Genomic DNA, 21,832 nt, shown 5'->3' on the forward strand with positions numbered 1-21,832 from the left:
AGATAGATCGAACCTGATATGATGCTGGTGGCGCAAGATTCCGCGATGCCATATCTTTTAGGCAATTACCTGTTCTGGCCAAGGATTAGTTGCTTGCTCTTTACAGCTACATAGTTCTCAGGCCTCCTGCTCTTACTGCGTAATGTACGGAGGGCGCTACCAAAAGTATTGCGCCGCTCAGATCCAATTGATACAGCTGAGAAGCGCCACTGCGTTTTAACATCTTAGGGTTAGGGTTAACCGTAAGAGAATACTCTACTACTCACCTGGCTACGTGGTGGGTGGCAGGCGGATTACATGCTGAATGACAGTGGATGAGAAGAGAATAATGCAATGGAATAATCAAGAACTGAATATTCAGTATAAAATACAGTGTGAATTTCCGCCAAGATTTATAGTGCTGTCTAGCTGTCTTTTTGCCGGCGCAAATACTTATGGTAGCTCCTCTGTAGTCAACCAACGCCCATTTAAATTTCCACCCAACACCCACATTTTCCCATACAAGTTGTCATAAATTTGATACTCATTTCTCCACCACAAATTATTATAATAAATTTATAAGTAGTAAATTTAAAATCTCTTATTAATATATATCTTTTAAAAAGTTTACTTTTCTATCAGATTATGTTATATAATGTGTATTCCATGTATAAAAATTGAGAATATTTTCTCATATAAATTTATATAAGATGTATTTAGATTACTAGCTGTTATTTTCTCATTTCTATGAGAAAAATTGATTATTTGTAATATTTAAATAACTTCTTTTGAATACATTATTTTCTGTTCACATTATAGTGTATGTCATAAAATAACAATGTAGTGTTTTATATTATATCTAATTTTTAGTAAAAACTATCAAGTATATATTGTGATGGCAATACTACAATCTGAATATCAATCTTATAATTTGTATGTGTAATTTATGAGTAAAAGTTTAAGATAATACAAATTATAACTAGCTCGACAGTATACTGGTTTATATATTAATATATATATTGAATGAGCAAATTACATATCATATACTATTTCAATATGGTGGGTGTTGAGATATCATTTTATATGGAAATTCGCGGGCATTAGGTGGTTGACCCCATTACCCTAGCAGGGCAGTTTTATCATAAGGTTTAAATGCCAAGCTGATTAGGGTTGAGATAGAGTTTGAGGCAAGAATCAAAGTTAGTGTTACACTTAGAGTACTTCAAGGTTCTCACAGGGCTTTCCGGTATCCCACTCCAAGTTTTCTGGTTGACATGCCCCACGCAGATTAATTTTTATTTACAAAACTTTTGATCAAATATTATCTGATGAAACCTCTACTTCGTTTTTGTTTTCCTTTGTCTAAATACAAGCCATGTATTTCTTGCTCAAATACCAAATAAACGAACCTATCTATAACTTCAAAGAAGATATACTCGAGTTGGCAACAGTTCTGTAAAAGCTGCAGTTTCTCATCGAGTCGCTGCATTGATGAAGCATGACGCAGATAACGAAATTCGAGTTTGATTCGGCGTGCCGTACAACGCGAGAGTTCAAGTGGAAGTAGATTGTGTTCACCAGATCTGGTATCTCTCTAGATTAGATGTGACCCTCGAAATTCGCACGCCACATTGATCTATTCTTCACAAGGGGCCTGATTGTGCAGGTGAGGGCCCCGCACCTTTCCATGGTAAGGACCAGATGCATTTCGTCTTATCGGTTTGGAAATTTAGGCCAGTTACTGATCGAGTTGAAGGGGTTAAAGTTGCTGACCCGAAAACACACCTGTAGTTAAACATTCCGAGTCAATCTTATAAAAATCAACTTCTCCCAGGTCATTTTTCAATGAAATGTCAACCCACAGTCATTTTTACATTTTCCATTTTTACATTTTCCATTTTTACATTTTTTATTTCCTTCCTTCCTTCCTTCTTTTGTCATATTGTAAACTTATATTGATCAAATCTCAACCCGTCTCTCCTTTTCCTCAAATTAAGCAAGACAGAAACGGAAAATGAAACTCTCTCTTGCATTGTGTGGTTTCTCAACGCTTGTCTCTGTTGTAACGAGTGCAGCAGTCGCTACCAAGCGAGGATTGAATGAGTCGGCGGAGCATGACCTACACCCTCATCCTCCTCGTTACTGCGCTCCGACCGTCACATGCTACAAGGATGAGGATTGTTGGCTCAGACCGGAATGCATAGCTGTCGCGCCAGATCCGTTATCAATTTTCTGCGGGACGTTGTTTTGGCCCCACTCTTGCTATGTGTGGTAGGCCTTTTTACAAAACAAGGAGGAAGGAGAAATAGATCCTGAATGCCATATGACGGTGGTCTTGTTTTTATTAGGCCACTGGGGCAAAGGAGCTCGATCATCACCAGCGCCATGCTGGTAGTAAAGGGGACGAACCAATCCAAGGCCCCCAACAGTTTTCATTTGAGAGTATTCTGAGGGGAAGGATTTGCTCGGTTATATGCATCATCTAGGTCATTCCGGCTTCTAGCATTACATCAACTGCCATTGCTACTTAGGACGGTTCTCGATGCTCCTTGCACCCAACATCCTCCTTGTTCCAACATAAATTTTACAAAGTTTCAACATCCATATTTCAATCACAAATTTTTATGATAAAATTTGTACGCAATAAAACAAATTAGAATCTTCTGCTAAATGTATATATGTTAGGATATTTATATTTAGGAAGTTATCTATACGATGTGCATCATAACCACACAGAAAGATAACTAATATTCTTTGATATAAAAGATATATGAGATATATTCAAATTGCCTGCCGCCACTCCCATTTCCTATAAAAAAGCCGATAATTTATAATATTTGAATAACTTCTTTATTCTACTATATTCCATGTAATTTAAAGGTGGTAAAAAGAGAAATTGGTGGAGGTGGAGGGTTGATTGATTGTAACTGTCGCGCTAAACAAGGGGCAAAGAGCCCCTGAGATTTACCCTCCAGGTAACATTACCCGCCACCACCACCACCATCCATGTTAGTCAAACGAGACAGCTTGAAAAGCAGGGAATGGCAGGTCGATGAAAGTGTAATTATCAATCCAGTGATTGCGCAAGAGGGTGGAGGGACAAGGCTGAATATCTTGTGGGCTGGAGAGGCTAAGGCTCCCGAGAGGGCCAGAGGGAGTTGTTCAGTTTCTCACAAGAGACATCCCGGCGCACCTTCGACGTATATCCGCCTTCTGGCAGGGGACCCAAGAAGCAGTGCGAGGGCAATACATTGCTAACAATAATTCTAAGCATTTTGAGGTTTCCCAACCTTCAGGAAAATATCTATTAAATATAGCTATAGGAAAAGGATACAGTCCGAATTCACAAAGGTGGGGTGCCCCGCTGGTGTCGTCGAAAATTCATAACATTTCAAGAGTTGAGATCAGTTCAACTTACCTCCCTGAGAGCTGGGCCCTTGCTCATCCTCCTCCTCTTCGAACCAGTGCTCCTTAAAATGCTTCACATGCTTGCTCATCAGTAAACCCAAGACCATCAATTAGCCACGGATCGAGATCCTTGACGCTTGGCCGCTCCTCAGGCCGCTAGCAAAGGATCCTACGAAGGAAGTGCAGGAACCCCCTCTTATCTTTATCTTCTCCTTGAATATTTGGCGGCTAGTTTCTCGAGGTTGATGTCCGGCATGGGGACGATATTTTTCCAGCTGCCAAGTGTAGTAGATGGCTGTATGGGTGTGTTTGATTAGGCCTCTCTTTTTTATACCCCTTCCTTTATTCTTTTAAGATGTACATGTACATGTACTTACCACTTTTGTCCCAGAATATTGGACACACTCTGCTCCGGTGCATAAGCCCAGGTGGTGGCGGGCCTGCATGGCTGTACGGCCCCTAGTTCTGCAATAAACTGCCTATCATGGTGTTTATTGGTTTCGGGGTCCCGGCCACTAATTAGAGTATTTGCAGCAACAAAATGCCAGGTCTAAAAGAATGATAGAAAAGTTAGTTCAAAATGTAACTGATGGACAATATTATTTCTCTTTAGAGACACATACCACCATATCAAAACTCCAGATATCTGTATACTGGATGATCACATTCACCATCCTCAAATTCCTTGTAAAAGAATGGATTGCTCACAGGGAGGAGCAAATTTTTTGAATAGGGATCTTAAAAATTCATCTACTAGAACAGCCCCATTTTGTATATTAAAAGGCTATTTATGATCTTCCTCCTGTATGTATTATCCCCGCCTGCGTGTGAAGAAAGTCCAAAGCAAAAAGTAGCTGCCGAAGAAACGGGTTCACATTCTCAATGGTCAGAGAATTATGTTTTAAATATGAAAGAGGTGGTCCATGGTAATTCCCAGGACCTGCAGCACAACGCATGTGTGTTCCACATGGGGCACTTGCATCTCAAAGAATGAAAAGAATTTCTGAATATGCTCATGTCCAGAGTGTTTGTATTTGCAGCAATAGTGTTTGTGCATTTGTACATAGCAACCTCATTGCCTCAAGTGTATGCTGTTAGAGCTCATCCAACAAAATAAGTTAAATATAAGAGGTTCTTACATTAAGTCACAAGCGAGCCACACTGTAGAAGTAACAGCAATACCTCAACTTGCCAACAATTTGATATCTGTTGTTGAAACCTGCCCTATGTCATGCACTGGCTCAGGGAGTTCATTTCAGACAGGGAAAAGTCTTGTACAGTTGCTGGCCTCATGAATGGAAGTGGTGATTGATTCAATTGTTTGCAGTGAAGTCTTGAATAGGTAGATGTCTTTTGTTCAGAATTGCACATTGGAAGTGTCATGGACATCCAAATTGAACACAAACTCCCATGACCAATATGAGACTACTGCACTTTACGATATGACACACCTTGCATGAAGCTCCAAGGAGAGATTGTCAGATTCAGAAATGGAACATTTGATGGAGGTGATCAACACTCAGCGTTTGGCGGCAAACCGGTCCACCACCGGGCGCTAGGCATCTCCACTCCATCTTAATTTTAGAGTCATTTTTCTTCCAAATTGTCAGTTGGTTGACTTCCACCTTCGGTCATCAACTGGTCGAATCCGGGCGGGAGAACAGGGCGCCGAAAATTGTCTGGTGGCCAGGAGATATGGGGTTTTTAAGGTTTTTTTTTTGGTGCTTGAGCTTTGGCTATCAGGAACCCCTCACAGAAAGAAGCACAACAAAACTTCCAGTCCTTCAAAAGCACGACTGGCAGGTGATTTAAAATCTTGTTTGTGACATGACTGCTAAATTGTCTCTTGCTTATCTATATGTGCGGTCCGCCTCCAGAAGCCGACCTTGTCTGTCTTTACGTTCTGCCGTACTGCACTATCCGCAACGATTTAATAGAACTCAGAGAATGACGTTCTCGCAACTCATGTCTCCCCTCGCATTTCCAAGCTCCGGATTTGACTTGGCCGATGCCTCTGAAAATATTGAGGAAGAGACCCTTCCGACGTATAAGGCAGAGAAGTATTACCCAGCTCGAATAGGTGAAATTTTCAACAACAGGTATCAAATTGTTGGGAAACTAGGATACGGAGTGACATCAACTGTATGGCTCTGTCGTGATCTACAGTGCGTACATTTATTTATCAGTTTGTTGCAGTCCAGAATAAGTCTAATAAATATGCTAACTTCACTCTCGCTAACTAGTGAGCCTCGACATGTAGTACTAAAGCTTTGTGTTTCCTCCTCAAAGCCGAACCATGAGATTAGAATCTACAGTCATCTCAATCCCATTCAATCTCAATCTAGCCATCCTGGCAAAAATCTCTTTCGACAACTATACGACTCATTCGAAGTGATTGGTCCAGATGGCACTCACATGTGCCTTGTTCAACAACCATTGGGATTGAGTTTGGAACAGATGCTCGACCTTCGGCCTACTGGGACTCTGACTATACAACTTTTAAAACCTCCATTACGACAAATCCTGGGGGGGCTTGACTTCCTACATTCAGCCAATATTGTGCATACAGATCTCCAATCCAGAAACATGCTCCTTGGGATTGACAATCCTAATGTGTTCTCAGTATTCGAAGAGGCTGAGTTGAAACACCCCGCGCCGAGAAAGGTCCTCAGTGATCGCGTCATTTACAAGAGCCGGCGGATTCCCCGCACACGGTGCCTTCCTATTATAACAGATTTTGGCGAGGCCAGGTTCGGTGATGAAGATCACAGAGGACAAGATATTATGCCAGATGTCTACAGGGCACCGGAGGTTATTCTCAAGATGAATTGGAACAATAAAGTTGATATTTGGAGCATTGCTATGGTGGTCAGTGACAATTAATTACCCTTTGTTATATTTCGACGGGTTTAGTTGACGTGTCCTCAATTACTATTTGGTTAGTTTTGGGACCTCGTAGCTGGGTGTACCCTCTTCCAAGCCAGGAATGACCAGCGACTTCTGGACGATACACTCCACCTTGCAGAGATGGTTGCTATCATGGGACCTCCTCCCAGGGAGTTTCTGGAACGAAGTGAGATGAGTTCTATATGGTGGGATAAGAACGGTATGTGAATACATGTTCAAATCTACGGAGTGTCAGACCTCGTATTTTCTGACAAAACATTCAAGGTCAATGGAGAGGTTTCGCACCCATCCCTGACATTTCCCTTGAAAGGCTTGCAACCGATCTCGAGGGAGATAACAAAAGGGGATTTCTGGAGTTTCTTCAAAGGATTCTACGCTGGATGCCTGAGGAAAGGCCGACTGCGGAAGAGCTCATATTTGACCCCTGGTTGATGGAAGGGCTTAATTTAAGGAAAACCACCTAGCGCAAGCAAAAAACTCTCCTTTCGGGCAGAAGTCGGATCTCGTCCTCGAAAATGAGAAAACCCGATATCTCAGCCGTTCAATCAACGATCAGATGATAATGATGATGATGCAAGTAACACGAATTCTAGCAATCGATCCTGGCTTTATCCTCGTGGCGGGGCCAATGAGTAGTAACGGAAGCTAGTTTTGAAAATTGTAATGCACACTCAATTTACAACAAAACAAAACATTAGGGACAATGGAAACAAAAGGAAAGCACGTCGTTACGAACTCGGTTACCTCAGTGCCAAACTCAGCATTTGTGAGTACAAACCCATGTCGCGCGCCGTGCTGATCCATATAGAAATTCACTTGGCCAAAGCCTACTTATATTGTCGTCGATCAGCCAAGTTTTGGGAACCGGTCATTGGGGAAAACCGCAGACCCTCCACCATCCAAGGCGACAGTTGAAAGCCGTTGAATCGGGAGTTCTTGGGCCGGTTTCTCGAATCCCGCATAGAGGCCACACCTCACATGAGGCAGAACAAAGTCTGCAAAATGCAGGTGGAATTGGGGCTCATCCCTTATGGCAGTCAGCAGAGACATAGAAGGATTGGGGTGAATGGGTTTCGCATTAAGTGCTGGCCCATAGCGCTGGAGGCTGCAAGGGAACTCTTTATTGACATCGATGATGGAAAATTGCATTGAAAAATTTAGATTTCGGTTGATGATAGACATAAAACAGGATATATAGCATGACTGTTAATTGACGGAGCTGCAATTCTCACTCTTTTGAAACAGTCCATTGATACACAGTTTTGAAATGGATGGTACATAATCTGGACCATACTATAAATAGAAGACAGTGTTTCATTCATCTTGTCAGGCAGGCACAGTGATGATGGGCGTCTGGAAACCACTATATTGATGGTCATAGCCAAGTCAATATATACTCTATATACAAATATGTAAATTGATGGCAGAAGACCTCGATACACATGTATTTAGAGATCTCAGGCTCCACGCACTCATTACATATTTTTGTGGTATTGAGTAGATTGAACATGGTAATGGTAACTACTAGTAGATATGGTTTCCGTACTCGTATATTTGACTCCCGGAAACCAGGCATCGGATAGATTCTCTAACCTAATCTCAAGAACGAGCGAATTATATAGGCTTCCATCTTACCCATTGTATGTCACCTGTGATCCGAAAGTGTATCTGACAGTTTCTATTTATCTCTCTGTTTAGATAGCTAGCAATAATTTAGAACAAATGCTGAACGATTGATTCATTTCCACTTCCCTGGACTCAAACTGTAAGGACCATGTGTAGAATAAGCGTTGACAGTCTAAACAAGAAAACAAATCGGAAAGTAATGTGGATGGGCTATAGCCGTTAAGATCCATACTTTGCAAAGGTTTTTTGTCGGCGGGCAACCATAGTCCACCAAATCTGTCACCAAACATCAAGGTATTTGATAATTGGCTGGATCCTATATAGAAAGCTAGAAGAGTATATCGTGTTTTATATGTACTAGTAGTATAGATAAAATAATTAGCAATAAAGCAGTAGATTCATGGCTACTAGTATAGAAAGCCAGGAAAAGCTTCTGGTTGTGGAAAAACGACCAGACTTCGTACTCGAAAGGGTAAACTTCTTCCATTCCCTCACTGACGCCCGTTTTTGTGAAAGTTTCCTCCTATTTCCAATATAGACGGATGTTGTCCGCGAAAATAATCACCGTGCAGTAGTAAAACACACAACATACAGCGTAGGATTTGACAGCATCCAGCAGGCCCACCACAAATCCCCACACTTTGTGCTAGCTCATGTTAAATTGCATTCCTGGATTTGTTCCTGCTTCATGAACAAAAAAAGCCAAAGATGGTCATGAACTACCAGTAACTTCGACATACTTCACCACTTTTCTCGGTCACTTTGTACCACCACGCTAGTTTAGATAGTGCCTGCACATGTTTGTCTTGTTTGTCTTGCAGAGGTGCTCTCTCATACTAAATTAGCGTGGTGGAACAAAGCGACCGAGAAAGTGGTGGACCTGCACGTTAGTTAGGTGTGTCAATACTACATCGACTCCACTCCCACCCCGCATTATCAAAGATTTTCTTGCGAACAAAAGAGGCACACCAATGGATACAGTGGAGCAGGTAATACCCAGGAATTCAGGCCCAAGCATCCTCCATTCAATGACCACAGTCTGAATGTGTGCCAGAGCCGAAGAACTCTGTGAAAACTATTTTAAATGAACAGATCTGAGAGGCAGGAGCTAGCCATGGATGACAATGGCAGCATCCAGGGTTGACGCGGCGATGGGGACTTCTGATCAAGCTTTCCTTCCTAAGAATGGGAAATTATTTATATACTTGCTCCTGCTCGGCATCTATCTGAAAGATGTAGATGGGATAAAGAAGACAAGTCTGTTTCTTGCAAAGCAAAACAAAAATGAAGCTCTCTCTTCCACTGTGCGGAGTACTGATGCTCGCCCCTCTGACAATGGGTGCAGATAGATCGTATCCGCCTCCCCATCCACCCTTTGACGTGTTGCAATCCTGCGCTCCGAACTTCATATGTTTCACAGCACAAGAGTGTAGGTTCAGGCGCGAATGCCAAATTTATACGGCTGATTGGACACGCATTTTCTGCAGAACAACCAGGTGGCCCTATTCTTGCTATGTAATGCTGCCTGGCGCAGAAGAGGAATCTCCAGTCAGTTAAGAAAAGAAAATGGCCTTGATTGCTAGGTAAGTAGTTCGAATTTTGATAGAGGATTTGACGAGCTAATACATCCCCTATACAGGGGTTTTATTAAAAACAATAACTTGAAATCGATAGAGAATTGAGTGCTGGAACCGACTCTTCTCATTTTTTTGTTTTCAGTTGTTTTCAGTAGCCCGGCTGGTCTTCCCTCTTGTATTCAATTGATGTATTATTTATTAAATGTAATGTGCAGTGCTCTTTTTCTGCAAGAATAAGATGATGTGCGATTGGTTATACAGGTGGTTTGCAAGCAGTAAAGTGGAGAAGGCATAAACAAGGAGTCAAAAGATCACAATAGCATTATTATCGATGGTCTTCCCAAGGTCTAGAAATAAAGGAGTAGCATGGAGGTGTGGAGAAAAAAAACCTTGGTAGCCATTAAGGCCCCATAACTTCTTCTGTGAGAACTGGATTTATTTGATCTCTGGTGTTGATATTTCCATTTATATTTCTATTGTGTGCAAGGACTTATTTTCCACATGTGCTCGTGAAGGTACACTCGCTCCGCATGGCTCTACGGGCAACTGAACAGGGTTCGGATATTCACCGAGACTAGAATGAGCTTTGAGCTCTGTCGAAGCTCAAACTGGGAGTCTGATGATCCCCACACGATCTGAAACACACTCCCTCTCAACATCAATACGCTCACACCATCTCTCTTTATCTTAAGAAGTGTAGAATTGAAAATGAGATCAGAAATTGGATTAGATTAAAGGGTTAGTTCAAGGTTAGAGTTTGAGAACAATTTTTTAAGCTTAATTCAACTTTGGCCCACTGTCATGGTTGGGAGTTTGAATGGACGAAATCCACAAATAGGAAATAAATATATGAACAGAAGACGTACGCCCAGCCATATTAGATAAGATTTTTCCTGCCGAAAATTTGAATGAACCCTATTTAGCTTTTTTTTTTTTAACTCTCTGGGCTATTCGAGTGTTTCCCCTACCATTCGTTTTTGACGGAGCGAAGTGGTGGGTTGTACAGCACATGTATATACAATCACAAACTGTAGTTTCAAACAGTACTTCCGTTTCTGTAGTCTGTGCCATGAAACACCGGTTTCTTTATATTTTCGTTAGACTATCAGGGCGATGATTGGACGCGACCGACAGCTCTACAGGAGACTACAAGTGGCCAGTTGAACTGTATCCTACAGAGAGCATGAATAATAAGATGTACGTTGAAAGTTGCCGCTGACTGGAACGCGTCTAATAAGCGCTGAAGCGCCATCCATTGAAGAAGGTCGACCTTTTTAGGTTTCTATAGAACTATGTCGGCTGGCTTTGCCATCAACCTTTCCCTAGTGGTGTAGTGGCTAACATCGCTGTCTTTCACACAGCAGCCCAGGGTTCGATTCCCTGCTAGGGAGATGATTTTTTGATGCTTTTTCCCTCATTTAATTCGATTCTAATTTCTGCCTTTTTAAACACCCATCTTCTATTATTATTATTATTCTCTGCTCTCCCAGACCCTCCTTAAATTGCTTTCATTAGCTATTGTTTTTTAATTTTTTTTTAAATTTTTTTTTAATATTGGTGTCAGTCATGTTTCAACTTGGACTGCATTCTGAACCCACAGCGAGACTACTTACTACACTACCTCTTTCATTTGCGCAGCGTATACATTCTATATTTAATTCGAGTTGATCCAAAAAAAAAGGAAAAAAAAAGAGAACAAGAGCCGGAAACAGCGCATTATGTAAATTACGGAACTCCCTTTATGGCTTCAAAACGATAAACGCGAATGTAGATGACATGGGAGCTTCATAGAATCATAGATGATTGAAATGTGTTCTCCGGCTACTAAAAACTAAAAACCAGCTCAAAGCTACAAAAGCACCATCATCACTTAAAAATAGCAAGTTGGGGATGCAAGGGAAAAAAAACAAAAGATTCAAGCTGTCAATTAATTTTAGTGGTGAATCAACAACTCTGTTAGTGTTTTTCCAAGACGTCTAAATTATTACGTCATATTGCAGCTCTTCTCTTCTATACGCGCATTTAGAAATAATTCCCTTCCGAATACGCAGCAAGGCGGACCTCAGGCTTCTCCAAAAACTGCCGGGGGCCCCAATGGGCTATAAAGTGTCCCAGCTTTCCGTAAAATATTGCTTAATCGAAAAAAGTACATTTCCTCTTGTCATTGATAGTGCACTGCTTCTTGAATGTAGGTTTGTGATCGCTTGTTCTGTTTAGTTTTTATTAATGTTCGTTGCATAATATCTTACACAAGAATTTTTTTTTTTAACTCCCTAAACAAACACCCCCACACGAGGTGACTTGATTCTTTAAGAAACTTCACAGCCGTGATAATATCATGGAGGCTCCCTCAGAAATTCCACAGCCCTCCCAGGATCCACAAGGGATTGCAGAGGAGTGCCTTACTCTCGACGTCGACTTTTCATGGAAACATTTGAAAACCCTCATCTCCAGTAAAGGCAGCCAGCAAGCGACATCCCTCTACTCAGTTCATTACAAAGCCACCAAACCACATCTTACCTTCAAGTCCGCCGCAGACGATACCACGACTTTTGCTACGGGAAACCTGCATTCCTTCTCTATCGACGCTGACTGTGAGATCCGTGGTCGCCCCATCACACTTAAGGCGCTCAAGCGTTTCAAGACAGAATATATGTACCACTCATACGCCTTCGCCAGTAGCAGCAACGATGACGACGATGGGAGTGCCAGGGCTGTGCGCATGACCTGGACCAGTTCATGTGGTCTCAAAACCTGGGATTTTATCTGCCTTGACGAGCAGAAGATGCCCGTTGCGAAGTTTTCTGCAAATATCTGGGGCCTGAAGAAAGTTGGTTACATCACTTTCATGGGATCCAATACACCCGGTGCCCACGCTGCTGGCGGCAACGTCAGCGACGCAGTGAGAGAGGAGATTGTTGTTACAGGGCTGACGCTGTTTTATTGCATGGTGCTCCGGACCAACAGTGTCCTTTCGCTCTTTGGTGCCATATTCTCGAGGCCTGGTCATGCTGCGAGAAAGGAAACGGGGAAGGAGAAGCCGATGGCGGTTGATTCGGAGCAGCGGCGAAGTTAATAGTATATGTAACAAGTATCGTTCAGTCGATCCGCTCTCGCTACTCGAATGCTTTATGGGTGCGGGTGTGCGTGTAGGTTTCGAGGGTGGAACGAGGTCATGTTAGCGATAGCTCCCGACCTGGAGCCGGGGCAGGCTGTCTCATCAACTTGGCTCATATCGGCAGCGAAGTCTGTTCGGAAGCCAGTACGCCTTGTCGCAAGCGATGTGTCGTAGTAGGTGTTTGGTCCAAACGGAGAATTTATGTGATAAATTCGCAAACGAAAAAAATGCAATAGACTGCCTTTGTGTTTCTGTTTGTAGCGAATGGCATCAAGATAGTATGTTTATTTACACCCGTGTCGTTGATTCCTCAGATTAATCCACAATATGGCGTATGTCGTATAGTCGTCAAATAACTTGCTTCGAGCCAATTGAATTGAATTGAATTGAATTGAATACGAGTACCAGAAAATTAGTCCACCAAATTTCGCATCCCAGCGGAAACAACAATTTTCATGGTTATTTTCGCGGGAGTAGTCTATGTTTGAGACACACAACGTCCTGAGAGCTTGCCAGACTTCATATATCGATTCACCGTCGTTTTGAATCCAAGTTTCGACTTGAGCATTCATTTCCGTGGCGCTTGTCAAGCACGTTCTTCAAGCTGTGCCTCGAGTAATTGGAGTTGACTCACATTCTTGATAGAAAGAGTGGATTTGAGCTATCTTGTTCTGAATCCATTCGACCTGGCCTTCGCGCAAGATAAACCCTTGGGTGGCAATGAAAGTAAGGTACGGCAAGAGCGTCCACGTTCTTGTCGCCATCCTCAGTCGAAACTGAAGAACACGGTCTGGAGAATGAAGAGATACGGCCGAATGTAGCGAAGTCTCGTAATTGTCCAACTGATAGAGCTGAAGAGTGGCGCAAATGCCATCAGCAAGATCCTGAATAATCGCTCTTGATCGCTCAAGTTGTACATGTAGCTCTGGTTGGTCAAGTTGAGATACACAACCTGAAATCACGTACTGTGCCATCAGCCGTGATGTGCGGTAACGATTCAGTATATGGATAAAGGACTCCTTTTTAGTAAGGGCATCTGGGCCCTCGCCCAAAAATATCGGTTCGCCGCTGTTGGGAGACGAGCTTGCCTTGCCCGGGAAGCATATATCGGATAATGATATAAGCCAGCTCTGGATATCGCTGTCGACTGCGATTGCTTGTTGTAGGAGCTGGAGAAATATATCACTTTTAGTGGTGGAAAGGCGAAGTCTATTAAATCGGTTCTGTAAAGCCAGTGCCCTAGCACCTAGGAAGACCAACCGAGTCAAGGGATGGTAGTCTGAAGGAAGCAGCGACTCCTCATTCACAATGTCGGCCGCTCGCTCCCCATTCCATACGGACATTGCCATCTATTTCCCGTTAGATATGACACCAGGTGCTTCGAATTGAAGGCGCTGAGGTTGACTTACAAGCTCAAGCCGAGCTGAATTCGTTAAATCGATAGATAGCCTATTCATAGCTCTCTTCTGGCTACGGAGTCGTACTAACGCTGCAGCACCACGTGAATGTATTGAAACCACCTGTTTTGATTGCTTAACAGCTTGTAGAACCTAAATGAATCTGTATGAGTAGGTGGATCTAAAACGGTCATATTTTGGCTTGATGCTGGTAAAATGCCTCAAATCAGGCGGTAGCCGGAGACACATACATCGTATATCCTCAACAGTAATATACCCATAAGTGTTTCGTCATTCTCTCTTGTTGCCTCATTTTCAAGAGCCCTCCTCACTGCCGAGATGGCTTTGTAGAAGTACATGTCCCCTAGCCGCTTCTCTCTTGTTAAGCCACATAGTGAGCCGACAGCGGAACACGCAACAGAAAGGGTGGAAAGATAAATGACAGAGTCTGGACTTGAATTTCGAAATGCAGAAGGGAAGAAATCCAGGTATGGTGTCCGCACACGAGCATCATCCGGGCTGTGGAAAATGGAGAAGAAAAATTGAACGGCAAGCTGTTCAGCCGGGAAACTTAGATTGTTGGGAATAGGCTGAAGTTTGTTCGGTAAGTTAAATTGCTTGATCACGGCTCTGTTTGACTGTGTTTGAACTGTGTTTGTGAAGGAGGTCTGATCCTTAACCTTCATGTTGAGTGGATAGCCGGGGCATTTCCACCCGCTCCTGATGCACCGGTGGCATTGAGGAGTACTTTCATCGCACTAACGCCTTGTTCATAAGCGTTCCTTCCACGAGTTCCAATGGAAAATCAGTCTCTCTATGCATACCTTGATACGGCGTTTCTTACAATTGCTGCAACCACGGCGGCTCTTTTTGCAAGGGGCCATCATTATTCTCGAGTGGCTGGCCACAACCACCAGTAGCGTGGTATATTCCGCTCTTGCTATCACTATGCTTGGCGTGCTTCGAGCAGCCACAACGTCAGCGAGATGTTGATTCGAGGAGTTAAACGCAGCACAGCGCTTGGTGTGAGGACATAGCAGTTCCCCGAGCCCGCCAGTTTCCTTTGATATTTATTCTGTCTCTCCGCCCCCGGTTTCGCCTTTCATTCCGCAACCCCCACATTCACAACGTCCAGCTCACCAATCAACTTAGGGAGAGCCCAACTTTAAGCACACCTTGGCGTCTAAGCTCTTTACGGGATGTGGTGCGATCTAACCAATCACTGCGCGGCGCATTTTGGACCATTTTGGGCAGTCAACTTTTCTGAATCCTGCCTGTCCGCGATGCGTGAAATGTTATACAATAAACGAGATAATCTCGAGCATAAGGTTATGTTATGCTGGGTCGATGGGCGCGCATTGCAAGGGCCCCTTGAAAGTGGTCTTTTAGTATGCCAATGGAGATCGGGTGTGTTGCCGACTATTCCCATTTCGCATCAAGTATAAATTTGTCGATAACTCACTACTGAGCACCGTTCGCTGGGAGACTTAATCGCCATGTACGCACATTCATTTCTCGAATTGACAGCTCACTGCTGTTCAATTTCGCGAAGATATGTCGGCGACAGCCAGGGCCATTTGTAAGGAGATATCTCCACAATGCCCCGTCGAATTCACCCCGCTAGGGTACTTCCCGAATTTAGGTGCAAATATCTTTTTCTGCTGCTGTTTCGGGGTTTTTTTCTTTGTCGCCTTTGTGGTGGGCGTGTGGAAAAAGACTTGGACGTTCACATTTGCCGTTACAGGAGCGTGCGTGCTGGAATGCGTCGGTGTGTTTGGCCCCTTTGAGTCATTCCAAAAACACCCATTCTAACACCACGTTTACTCGATAGGGTATGCTGGGAGGATTCTGATATACACGAATCCGTGGGGGACGGGGTTCACCCTTCAAATCGTCACCATCATCCTCGGGCCGACCTTCCTCTGCGCTGCTGTTTACCTGACTCTGAAGCATGCTGCTCTCGCCGTGGGCCCTGGGATATCCCGCATAAAGCCCTACCTATACACGTGGATCTTTATCCCGTGTGATATAAGCTGTCTTGTCTTGCAAGGAATTGGTGGCGGTGTGGCAGCGAGTGGCGACCAGAAGAAAGATAAAAGCCTGTTGGACAATGGTAATCGCATAATCATGGCAGGCATCGGCCTTCAGGTTGGCGTACTCTCGCTTTTCGGGATAGTGGCCCTGGACTACTATTGGCGCGTATCCCGTTATCATCGCACATCAGTTCCCACCGATGGGGAACGAGAGGCATGGAGGGATGGGAAATTCCGCACTTTTGCCGGCGCGGTGTCAATAGCGTATCTAACCATCTACGCTAGATGCGTATACCGGTGAGTAAAGATGCCTAAATCGCCATTTCTCGGTTGCTAGAGCCGCTGACTGTGAATAGCATTGCAGAGATGGCTGGAGGCTGGGGGTAAGTCCTCGCAAAAGACGATGGAGAAAAAACCTATACATGTACCATACTGATAAAGCTCCAGAAACCCCATTATGCGGCATGAGCCCTCATTCATTGTTATGGAATCAGTGTATGTACATTGCCTTCACTCTTCTTTTGCCGAAGTATCTTCCGTGATTGAATGGCCAAATGGGGGCATTGGAAAGGCTGCTAAGTCCTCACATTTGCCATAGGATGATCCTAATCGCGGCCGCCTTTCTTTCCTGCTTCCCTGCAGGTATTTTGTTCCCGCGGATGGGCAAGCAATCATGCACCCCCAAAACTTAGCAGCCCGTTTGAAACATAATTCGGCATGGGAATAAGGGGAGGTAGACAATATCGATGGGGGATTTTTGTTGTAACTCTGAATTATATATAGAAACAAACTTTTGTCACTCGACTTGTTGAAGTGTGTGAGACCCCAACGCGTTTGTTTGTTGGTGGTTCCCAAGGGGACGGGGGGAGGAGTTGTGTGGGGATCATACAACTATTGTTTTTTATGATAAGCGACACGATATGTATATATGATAATGCTGCGAAGAGTAGAGGATATTAAGATTTTCTTTCTCTTCACGACCAACCAATAAAACAACAATAATTCAGCATTCGGATCTCAATAGGTACGTACATTACACTTAACTCCATGGCGGTACAAAAGGCAAGGAAAGGGGGAATCAAATAAAGGAAGATTGACAAAAGCTTCAAAAAAAAAAAAATTAGAAAACCCAAGACGATAAATTAAAAGAAAAGGATGGTCCTGAGGGGAAATGAAAATGCTACTAAGATTTTGAGGAGGGAAGAAAGGAATTAGAACGTAATATATGTGTGTGTGAGGGGGGCATGGGGAGGGATAAAAGAGACATGATAATAAAACGACAAGGAAAGAGGAGACAAAAAAAGAATAAAAGAAAGGGCATACATAAGACAGAACTAGGAACAGATTATGAATCAAAAGTATGGGAATCTTCAACATGGGGCGCAAGGCTGAGGTTGATATTAGTCGGAGGTTGGATACATGGAGAGCATAAACAGAATATCTCAAAAACATCCCATCTTACATTGCATCACGAGCAGATAGGTCTTTGAGAGGAAGGGTGAGCGGATGATTGCGTGGGCTTCGAAGGACAAGAAAGGGGACTAAGAAACGAGACTCAAAAATTGGGGTATAGGGATGAAAAAATGAAACTGGGGAAAACTCAATACTATGAGAAGAGTGGTTAGCAAAAAAGGGGGGAAAGAAAGAAGAAATACCAAACGAGTTTCACACAAAAATCAATCCACTTCCTTGTCTTTGCTTATCGGGCTTTTCCATCTACTCCTTTTTTCAAAGGGCTAAAGTGGATAGGGGATGAGAAACGGAAAGTCATGCATGAAAGGGGAAAAGCGGCAACAAAGAGAAAATGATTCCACGATCAAAAATGTTAAAAACAAGATTGATCCAAAGGGCCTTCGGAGCAAACGAACAAAGTAATTAGATAAATTGATAAGTGGGTCAGCCGCTGCAGAGGGGGAGGAAGCCTGTGAGTGTGTAACAGCCAACCAAACAAAAGAAATCAGTGTTTGTTAGCGGTAACTGTCGCCCTTCGGCCCCCCTCCCTCCTCCCTTGGACAACAGTTGTCCAATCCTCCCACTCCTTCGCAACTTCCATCAACACATTCCCCATCACAAGCGCTGAGGCCATAAGCCCATGGCCCTCCCCTTCGAGAACCCGCAATTCACACCGCCGCATCGTCTTACCCAGCCATCGAACATTATCAACAGGAACCCGCGTGTCCCTCGTGCCGTGGTGGATGACTACAGCGCGGTTGATATCGACATAGCGGAATCCTATGGTTTGGCGCCGTTCGAGGCAGACAAGCAGATCGACGGCTGGGTTGGCATTGGTCGTGGCTAGTTCCCAGATAGCGTGGGTGAGGCGGTTGTCGTAATCTGACTGGCGCTCCTTGTCGATGGCTGCGGCTGCGGCGATGATGGCGGACTCCGCTTTCGGATCGGATGGGTTTGCGGTCACGCGGGAGACGATTTCTTGGGAATCCCTTTTGGTTGGGTCTCGAGGCAGGGATAAGGAATTCTGGCGTTGCTGCGAGATAAAGTTGTTGAACCCGGCATCACCGGTGCCGGTTATAGTTGTGCTGCGTCGTTTGGTCCGTCTTGAATTCTTGGGGAGGCTGCTGGTAATGCTGGCACTGGTTGTTGTCATGAAACTGGAATTGGCGACTTTGAGGAAAGGGGTGGGTAAAGCACGGAGGATTCTCTGGGAATATGGAACAGCGCCGGCTGGAAGTGGTTCTTTGTGCGAACCCATGCTGGTCATTTGAGATGGCGGTATCCATGGTGCAAGTAGATGTATTCGGCCTCGGATATGTTGCGGCATTCGCAATGCGGTTGCGAGGGCATATATCGCCCCAGCGGAATGGGCCATCATGGAGAATTTTGTGATTTTAAGGAAATTGCAAATAATGGCGACGTCATCTATCGGTGAATTAGCATCAACATCCTCCGAAAACTAGAGTGTGTAAAACGTGGGAAGTGCATAGAATCATACCTGGCCAACTAAGAGGCGTCCCTGAGCCATCAACACAGGGCTCACTCTCCCCAACACCGGGTCGATCTGGCGTGATCAATCGTAATTTGAGCGTCCGAGCAAGCTCATCGTAAAAGGCAGTTAAATATCTCGTTAAGCCCATGCCCACACAGCAGAATACCACATAACCTTTCGGATCACCAACTTCTGAGAACGCAATTATTCGTCCCGTATGTGGATGTCTGACCTTCTGCGTAAGTCTCGGGGAGGATAGATAGTCGTGAACTGCATCATCGATAGAATCCGAACTGGACGGTCGTTCTTCCTGTCCTAAGGATAGCCGAGGACCAGGTGATATTGCGCCTGACCTTGTCCGTCGGTGATTTGATTCTGAAGGATGATTGTTCTGCGTTGACTTTCGCCTTGGGTCAATACGATCGGGCTTTTCGAAGGACTGTTTACTTGATGCGGGTTGGATATTCGTAGTTTTCAACGAGAGTGGTCCGCTATTGCGCTTTTTTGTTGTCTGTGATTTGCGGGTTAGAATGGCAGGCGAGGGCGCGCTTTCGTGTTGCTCTGCTTGCATTTCATCGACTTCATTCAGCGGCTGGTCGGATACGGTGTGAACAGATTGTCGGACTAAAATTGTTTCTTTCGTGACGGCCGTGTGCTGGGCTGCCGGCTGTTTAGGGCTCGGCTGCGGTGTCCGGGATTGCGAATTGGCATCCGGTGTTCCGTCTGTCTGCAATTCGTCTTTGATCCTCTTCTGCTGCTCTTTGAGTTCTTGTATTCGTTTCGAAACTTGATCGTCTTCCGCATTTACCTCAGCAATATCACGATCGATAGTAAAATCTCGATTCGAATACACGCTGTGGCGAGCTGAGCGCCGTTTTTTATTAGAACTCCCATTGTAGCTGTGACGCAAGGAGGATTCACGAGTGGGAATGACTCTTCCGCTTCCAATCCCACCAGGGCTGCCATTGCCTGTGTCAGGGATGGACCTTTGTGTACCAAGACTCGGAGCAGACTCGCGACGATTATCTTCATTTAATTGCTTTTCGAGTAGCTGGAAAACGCCGTTATTCAAACTCACTTCTTCCGCCAAATCAGCCATTGAGGGCGTCGAGCGCAAGCTCAGCCGGCTACGAGAATTGTTTAACTTTCCATCTCCTCCCTTTTGAAATCGATCACTATCTTTATCCTTGGCAAATTCCCTCGAACACCTCTGCAGGAGACTGAGTTGGTGCTTCAAACTTTTGCGACCGCCACTGCTCGAAGATGCGATGCTTGCGGTAGACATTCGAGGGCCAGGTTCCAAGCTGGGCACGCCAAAACCCAGTCCATCATCCGGACCGGCAATCGAGGAAGCCATTGAGGCTCTAGAGCCTGTCCGCAGCGGGGAGGAATCGCCAGGAGCGCTGCGTGGGGAGCAGGGGGATCGCGGTGAACGAGGGGATGCAGGAGCTTTTGCCATTCGCACCACAGGGGAGATCGCAGCATCGTCTGGATGTAAAAAGGACTTTTCCTCCTCATCGACTACAGTCCTGTAGGCACCATAATCCATTCCAAACCCTGGGCTCGTAGTCAGGTTTGCATCCCAGCCATCGCGAGAGAACTCCGTCTGCCGGAAGCCAGGCGACGAAGGAGCGGTGCGCGAGCCAATTTCGGGGAAATTATCGAAGTGAGACCGGGCAGGAGTGGAAATAGCGGAGAGGGACGAGATCAGGGACGAGATGACCTCGGGAGAGGCAGGTGGAATGTGCCTGTGGGCTGTGGCGTTGGCAGCCCGGACGGGCATGCTTTTCCGGCGGTGGGCAAGGTCTGGTTGGGGTTCAGATCGATGCGGAGAACCCATTGCATCCTGCATGGCTGCAGGATGTGCATAAAGGCTGCGAACAACAGCAGGTTACAGAACGTGTGTGTCTGTGAATCGCAGTCACGAATCGCAGAACTCGAGCGAGTTTGGGATGCGATCACTTTCTTCAACAGACGCTAGCATGCCTAGTTCGGATTTGATGGGTTTTCCCCCCTTTTGCCCTGGACCCGCCCGCAGTGGGCACTAAGATAGATAATAGAGGTGGCCGAAGAACCACAAACGTAGGCAATTAAGGACAATCGATATTTCCACCGTTCGTAGAAGGTCGTCGCAATGGATCGTGGGAGTTCGTGCTGTGCAGCAGGATGGTCTGTTGGTCTGTACGGAATATGATTTCACGACGATAAGGAGAAATTAGAAAAGTGACAGAGGCTCTAAAAAAATCCAAAGGCTAAAGTGAAATGCGGATCCCGCGCTGATTTATTAGCTCCTTTTTCTTTTCTTTTTCCTGCGCTTCCTCGTGTTTCCCGCCGTCTTCCTTTTCTGGCCGGCCAGGTCAGTCAAATGAACCTGCTCATCGGGAGATGTCTCTGGGACTCCACCGTCGAATCGATATCCAGGGAGTTTCAGACTTGACCAAAAAAGCAAATCTGTGCCAGGGCTGAGTTCAGGAAGATACAACCCTAGCGTTGGGACTGTAGCCGCAGACCAGCGATGCGCAAGATGACTGGCAGCGGGGGAATTTGAGGGTCGTAGGTCTTGGAAAAAGCAACCACTGTGCAGTGCGCCGGAATCTGATGTTTGGACAAGGACGAGATTGAGGCGAAAGGGACAAGCAGAGGACGAGGGCAATGCGACGAGTTGATAGGAGGAGAGACGGGCAAACCTACGCCGCCAGCTAGGCTTGGATATCAGGATGCTATCCTCTGTATGGCGATGGGCTTCCCCTTTGGCCCCCACAGACGCTCAATAGTTATTTACCTCCTCCCAATTGCCACACGGTTTTCCCACACACTTCCCGGGACAGATCAACGGCGCTCTT

General features: G+C 45.0%; 7 protein-coding genes and 1 non-coding gene across 8 annotated transcripts; 4 read left to right on the forward strand and 4 right to left on the reverse strand.

Moving 5' to 3' along the window:
* Positions 1 to 3,245: 3,245 nt before the first annotated feature.
* HCBG_05350 (uncharacterized protein) lies at positions 3,246 to 4,061 on the reverse strand (the record flags this gene model as incomplete). Its single annotated transcript, XM_045432399.1, has 4 exons — positions 3,246 to 3,283; positions 3,398 to 3,471; positions 3,765 to 3,937; positions 4,011 to 4,061. 4 exons carry the CDS (start codon positions 4,059 to 4,061, stop codon positions 3,246 to 3,248), a joined length of 336 nt encoding a protein of 111 aa, XP_045286515.1.
* A 1,273-nt stretch (positions 4,062 to 5,334) lies between these two features.
* HCBG_05351 (protein kinase) lies at positions 5,335 to 6,758 on the forward strand (the record flags this gene model as incomplete). The annotated part of the gene is made up of 4 exons (XM_045432400.1): positions 5,335 to 5,552; positions 5,631 to 6,255; positions 6,331 to 6,493; positions 6,559 to 6,758. The coding sequence occupies 4 exons, from the start codon at positions 5,335 to 5,337 to the stop codon at positions 6,756 to 6,758; spliced, it is 1,206 nt and encodes a 401-aa protein (XP_045286516.1).
* A 382-nt stretch (positions 6,759 to 7,140) lies between these two features.
* HCBG_05352 (uncharacterized protein) lies at positions 7,141 to 7,443 on the reverse strand (the record flags this gene model as incomplete). Its single annotated transcript, XM_045432401.1, has 1 exon — positions 7,141 to 7,443. The coding sequence occupies one exon, from the start codon at positions 7,441 to 7,443 to the stop codon at positions 7,141 to 7,143; it is 303 nt and encodes a 100-aa protein (XP_045286517.1).
* Positions 7,444 to 10,816: 3,373 nt separating this feature from the next.
* Positions 10,817 to 10,888, forward strand: HCBG_11041. The gene has a single exon. It is a non-coding gene; the product is annotated as a tRNA-Glu (tRNA).
* Positions 10,889 to 11,835: 947 nt separating this feature from the next.
* Positions 11,836 to 12,573, forward strand: HCBG_05353 (uncharacterized protein; the record flags this gene model as incomplete). The annotated part of the gene is made up of 1 exon (XM_045432402.1): positions 11,836 to 12,573. The coding sequence occupies one exon, from the start codon at positions 11,836 to 11,838 to the stop codon at positions 12,571 to 12,573; it is 738 nt and encodes a 245-aa protein (XP_045286518.1).
* Positions 12,574 to 13,214: 641 nt separating this feature from the next.
* HCBG_05354 (uncharacterized protein) lies at positions 13,215 to 14,698 on the reverse strand (the record flags this gene model as incomplete). Its single annotated transcript, XM_045432403.1, has 3 exons — positions 13,215 to 13,964; positions 14,025 to 14,165; positions 14,264 to 14,698. 3 exons carry the CDS (start codon positions 14,696 to 14,698, stop codon positions 13,215 to 13,217), a joined length of 1,326 nt encoding a protein of 441 aa, XP_045286519.1.
* Positions 14,699 to 15,566: 868 nt separating this feature from the next.
* HCBG_05355 (parasitic phase-specific protein PSP-1) lies at positions 15,567 to 16,643 on the forward strand (the record flags this gene model as incomplete). The annotated part of the gene is made up of 4 exons (XM_045432404.1): positions 15,567 to 15,780; positions 15,844 to 16,342; positions 16,402 to 16,428; positions 16,493 to 16,643. The coding sequence occupies 4 exons, from the start codon at positions 15,567 to 15,569 to the stop codon at positions 16,641 to 16,643; spliced, it is 891 nt and encodes a 296-aa protein (XP_045286520.1).
* Positions 16,644 to 18,002: 1,359 nt separating this feature from the next.
* Positions 18,003 to 20,841, reverse strand: HCBG_05356 (hydrolase; the record flags this gene model as incomplete). The annotated part of the gene is made up of 2 exons (XM_045432405.1): positions 18,003 to 18,922; positions 18,996 to 20,841. 2 exons carry the CDS (start codon positions 20,839 to 20,841, stop codon positions 18,003 to 18,005), a joined length of 2,766 nt encoding a protein of 921 aa, XP_045286521.1.
* Positions 20,842 to 21,832: the final 991 nt, after the last annotated feature.

Source organism: Histoplasma capsulatum (genome assembly GCF_000150115.1).
Source record: "Histoplasma capsulatum G186AR genomic scaffold supercont2.7, whole genome shotgun sequence".
Classification (NCBI taxonomy): Eukaryota; Fungi; Ascomycota; class Eurotiomycetes; order Onygenales; family Ajellomycetaceae; genus Histoplasma; species Histoplasma capsulatum.